Source organism: Poecilia latipinna, unplaced genomic scaffold, assembly GCF_001443285.1.
Source record: "Poecilia latipinna isolate Pla-1442-1.1 unplaced genomic scaffold, P_latipinna-1.0 Scaffold4268, whole genome shotgun sequence".
In the NCBI taxonomy this organism is placed as follows: Eukaryota; Metazoa; Chordata; class Actinopteri; order Cyprinodontiformes; family Poeciliidae; genus Poecilia; species Poecilia latipinna.
In genome coordinates this window covers 22,062-27,152 of record NW_015116884.1, presented here as the reverse complement: position 1 = coordinate 27,152, position 5,091 = coordinate 22,062, and the positions used below count along the sequence as shown (strand labels likewise).

The window sequence follows — 5,091 nt, the reverse complement described above, 5'->3', positions numbered from 1 at the left end:
TGGGGAAGTGGGATGAGCTCGACTTTTCTCGACAGCAGCTAAGTCAAGGAAAACGAAGAGGAGGGGAATGGGGCGAGGAGGGTAAGGAGGAGGCAGATGATGATGATGAGGAGGGTAGTCCTCAGGCCTCACCCTGTCCTTGTGTCTCTGACCGTCTCCTCAGTCGTCAGCATCTGATTAGGACAGCAGAGCCGTTCATCTTCAGGTAAGTCCAGTTTTCTTCAGGCTTCATGGAGACGTTAGATATAAAAGACATTAGAAACATTTAAAATGTTAGAGACGTTAGAAACTAAAGACGTTAAAGATGTTGGAGACATCAGAGACGTCAGCGCTGGGTGTCTCTGTCCTCTTGTGAAGACGGAGCAGCAGTAGGATGGAGGGACGGTTCCTGTCCACCAATCACAGCCAGATCACCTGGATGACATCATCACTACCTGCTGTAGTAACTAGCAGCTAGCTAACTGGTTAGCATGCTGGTTAGGTATCAGACTGGTTCTGGTTGTTGCCATGGCAACAATGGTCCAGCTCTCCCAGCAGCAGCTGACTGGTTTAACTGGAACAAGCTGCTCCTGTGTGGGACAGGCGGCTGTTTGTGTCTGCGTGGCGGTTGTCATGGCAACCTGTTTATTAGATGAGCGCTGGTATGGAGGCAGCTGACCGCACTGTGTGTCTGCTGGGGGACAGTCATGTCCACATGTCTGCAGGGACAAACATTTACTCCCTAGTGAAAGGTCAGAGGTCAGACTGACTGATTTGGAGGGAAGTCCGTCGTCATGGCGATGGTAATGAGATTATTACAGAGGAATCTGCAGCAGACTCATCAGATTTATGTCCTGGAGAGTCTCAGCCGTCCACAGAGATGGAAATAATGTGTCAGATTTAAAATGAATCTAATTATTTATCTTAAATGATTAAATTTAATCATTTAAGATGGCAGAAACATGTTTCTGCTTTCTGCAGAGATCCATCCATCCGTCCAGATGAGTGATCATCCTCCTCCGTATCGTCCGTTCTTCCCAGACGATCCGTCTCCCTCCATGTTTCCTCCAGGTTTGTTTCTGTTTTTATCACAATGCCAGAAATCATTTAGTCAATTTTAAAATTTAGTGAACTGTTATTTACCTTTTATTCCTGAGATGCCACAACTTCATTACTATAATATTTCTGTCATTATTGTAATTTCTCATTCTAAACAAATGAGAAATTAGTTTAGATTTATCACATGATTTTTACATTTCTGACTTTATTTATCTGTCATCTTTATGAGACAATCTCATTTATCTCTAAAGGTTTGTTTTTGTTTTTTTCTGCTTCAGTTTTTTTAAAATTTATTTTTGTCATTTTCTCTCAGCTTTTTATTCCCCGCCCACCGCCTTCCCCGGCTCCGCCTATCAGGTACCCAGAATGCACTGCGGCAGCTTCCTGTCAGACGTCATGTGACTGTTTCACCTGCTGCTGATGTGACGTGATGAGTTCAGAATAAACTACAGGAATTTTATTTATTATATCAACAGCCAGTTAATAACCATCTGTTTGCCAAAAAGTGTTAATATCTGAGGAGATCAACTGATCTTACTTTACAGAAATACTCATAAGTTTTAATTTAACGTTTATTATCCAAGTAAAAACTCATTCAGATTAAAAAAGTAATTTACTACGAACAGCAGAACAAGATGAAAAGAAAAGAACTGACCAGCAGGGGGCGCCATTCAGGCCAGGCTGAGTTGGGTTGGTTCTTTATTAATCCAGAGGAAATTATGAAACAATGTGTTGCTCTCATACATGAACATCCATAAAAACTAGATTAAAAACATTAGAAACAAATTTAAAAATATAAAAACTACAACAAAGACAATAGAAACAATCTATCAGCTTGTTGTTCACATTATGACCAGCAGACGGAGCCAAAAACTTCTTGTGCGTGTGTGTGTGTGTGTGTGTGTGTGTGTGTGTGTGTGTGTGTGTGTGTGTGTGTGTGTGTGTGTGTGTGTGTGTGTGTGTGTGTGTTCAGCACCTCTTCTTCCTGTGAAGCGCTTTGAGACGTTTTAGCCATAAAAGTTGCTTAATAAATAAAAGTTACTGACTGGTTTAGTTCTGATCCGGTTCTGGACCAGAACAGACCTGAAGCAGATTATTGAGTTAAATTAGGAGATTAAAGTTTCACATCTGAATTTCCAACAACCCCCCAACCTCCTCTCCATTCTCCCAGACTTTCCCTCAGACCATCGTCCAACCAGGACCCGCTGCACAGGAGGGGGCCCCTGGTTACTATGGCAACAAACACCAGGCCTCCCATCCAGCGAAGCCTACAGGTAACTTCCTTACCTGCAGACTGTAGTCTGATTGGTCACAGACCAACGGTAGACTTATGATGTCATCGACAGTTCTGCTGATGGATCCACGGACCCATCAGCAGCCGGGCGGCATCGGGTCGTACCTGGCCGCATGTTGTGCTGCACTGTGCTGCTGCTGCCTGTGGGACCTGCTGCACCGCTGACCATCATCACCTTCATCATCATCCTCAGCAGTGACCATGTGACCGTCAGGTCTGCTGACACCAGGAATATCTGACATGTTTGGGTTTAAAACGATGTTATTCTCTCTAAAGGTTCAGAGGAAAATCCCGCTGTCTGATTGGACGGCGAGTAGTAACAAACATGGAAGATTATGACATCATGTAAACGCATTTTCTAAACACTCTACTGGTGTCTCTTTGATTATTGATCTTATTGAATATCAGATTGGTCACAGCTGATCTATAAAGTGATTGAAAGGTAACTGGATTGTAACATTTTGACAGTTTTTCTCAGTTTTCTTTTTTTTCTAAAGAAAACATGTTTTCTCTTATGCAGCTGCAGTTTCATTTATTCAATTCCAGTTTATTGTACCAAACGTCTCAGCAACACGGCAGGTCAAAGTGTTTTACATGATTAAAACATGAGACAATAAACTTTATGATTAAGAACATAGAATGAACAAGCACCCAGTACAACATTGTATCAGTGCCATCATAAAACCTAACCATCAATCATTTCTTTCATCTTCATTATTGCTGTAATCACCTGAATCAGATGAGCTGTTGCTGAGCAGAAAACCTTGCTGACGAGGAGGAACCTGACATCTCACTCAGTTTAGTTCAGTTTAGAGGTTTCTATCCAATGCGTTCCCAGCAGAGGAACATTGTCCTGGTCTTCCTCTGGGTCCCCTCCTGGTGGGACCTGAACACCTCACCATCCGAACCACCAAGTCACTCTAGAAAATCACATGTTCAGTAAGCAGTGATGATTATATAGACAAGCTGAATGAAACTTGCATCACACTGGAAACGAAGAATTCTTGGAAAAGTTTAAAAGCATCAGTGAATAAATACAGATAATTTGATTTAGTGAATTATTTCTGTAACTATTATATTAATATATCTATTATTTCTGTGTTTCTCTAACCCTAACCTTCAGATGAGTTGATAGCGTCCATTTTCACTGAATTCTGCAGAATTTCTTCTTTAATGCAGTCATCATAGGAGCCTCTACAGGACTTGCCATGGTTCCTAGAACTGCTCCAGTTGCAATTTCTCAATTTTTCTCAACCATCTTGTTGATCTTTTTGAGAAGCTCTCTGACCTGAGTTGACTTTTTAGCTCTATTGTTGAACACATGGTATCTTTTACTACATTGATCAATAAACTCCTTCAGGGTCTCGTTTCCATCGATTATTGTTTCAATGGAGACATCTTTCTCAACCAGATCGTCTCCATGAGTGAATAATACCAGAATGTAATCTCCTGCGTCCTCTCCAAAAATCTCCTGGATGATTTTCACCATTTTTTGTGATGGTATGGTGACGAAACAGAAAATTACAGGTGGAGTTTAAAATGTTAGTTTTATATTTACAGAATCTCTTGTTAAAGTCCCAACCCAAATCTAAAGTAATTCTGCGTTGTGCATCTCGTCTGCAACTTTTCTGCTTCCAAGCAATTCCTGTATAGCAGAACTGCACCAAGACTGTCCTGTTGTGGATTAACTAACATTTATAACTCCAACTCCCATTAGTTTTTTAACAGTTTTTTAAATTAAACCCTATATCTTCTGGTGACTTTCTTCTTATCAGAGCTGGATTTAATAAAGTTTCCTTATTTTCATGCTGTACCTTCAGCTTCACCAACTGCAAGCTTTTTCATCTTGTTACTGTGAATATTTTCATTCTCCAACTGTGAGTTTTCATGTCTCAGATAAATAACTCTCAGCATTTTCCTTTAACAGCTGCTCCTCATTCCCCTGATTCGGCACAGCTGAACACAACTTCACTCTCCATGTCCAGACTGATTTTTACTGTTCTTACATTGTTCACAGTCATCTAAATTGTGTCTTGCACCACTTTCTTGAACAAACAGGTTGGTGGTGTATTTGAAGATGATTTAATGCAATAAAGTGTGAAACTAAAATGACAGAAAACACTGAAAAATACTCAGTATGCAAAATGTATTAAGGCCGAATAAACATTACTTTTCATAGATATGGTGGATTAAATGGTTAATTTAAACTTGGAATTATCTGTACATAATTCTGTGTCAAAGTTTAGACGTGTTGTTGGCCAAGATAATTTGGTATTTGGCTCCATCATGTGGCCAAATACATTTTAGAGCGATATAAATTACCTTATATGGATAAGGTGGCTTCATTGGTTCATTTAGATTTGGAGTTACCCATAGATGAATTCAGACCAGGTTTAACTGAACTAAAACTTCATTGTGAATGTGTGGTGGTGAGCCACAATTAATTACCTTTAGAGGAAACTGTTAAAAGTTGATATAAATTGGTTTAAACACACATTGAGCTCAAATTGAACAGTTTGTTGAATTTTCTAAATCTTGCTGACTCAGATGAATGTGGCTTCAGCATGGGGGTGTGCTGTGGTGGCGCAGCAGTTAAGCACAACCCACATATGGAGGCCCTAGACTTCAACGTGGCCATCACAGGCTCGATTCCTGACCTGGCAATCCTTGCTGCATGTCCTCCCCCTCTCTCATCTCCCACCTTCTTGTCAATTAACTATCAAATAAAGGCCACTAGAGCCTTTATTTTTTATAAAGGC

General features: G+C 40.5%; 1 protein-coding gene across 1 annotated transcript; it reads left to right on the top strand.

The window, feature by feature from the left end:
* The first annotated feature begins 106 nt into the window (after positions 1-106).
* LOC106942428 (cysteine-rich and transmembrane domain-containing protein 1-like) lies at positions 107-3,703 on the top strand. Its single transcript, XM_015025698.1, has 5 exons — positions 107-205; positions 961-1,050; positions 1,352-1,395; positions 2,210-2,312; positions 2,385-3,703. The coding sequence occupies exons 2-5, from the start codon at positions 981-983 to the stop codon at positions 2,495-2,497; spliced, it is 330 nt and encodes a 109-aa protein (XP_014881184.1). The 5' UTR covers positions 107-205; positions 961-980; the 3' UTR covers positions 2,498-3,703.
* The last annotated feature ends 1,388 nt before the right edge of the window (positions 3,704-5,091 follow it).

Excerpts from the sequence above, each read along its gene's own strand:
- LOC106942428 (XM_015025698.1), top strand. The coding sequence starts at position 981 with ATGAGTGATCATCCTCCTCCGTATCGTCCGTTCTTCCCAGACGATCCG. Across the intron at positions 1,051-1,351 it reads TCCCTCCATGTTTCCTCCAG|CTTTTTATTCCCCGCCCACC; the intron begins GTTTGTTTCTGT and ends ATTTTCTCTCAG. Across the intron at positions 1,396-2,209 it reads TCCCCGGCTCCGCCTATCAG|ACTTTCCCTCAGACCATCGT; the intron begins GTACCCAGAATG and ends CCATTCTCCCAG.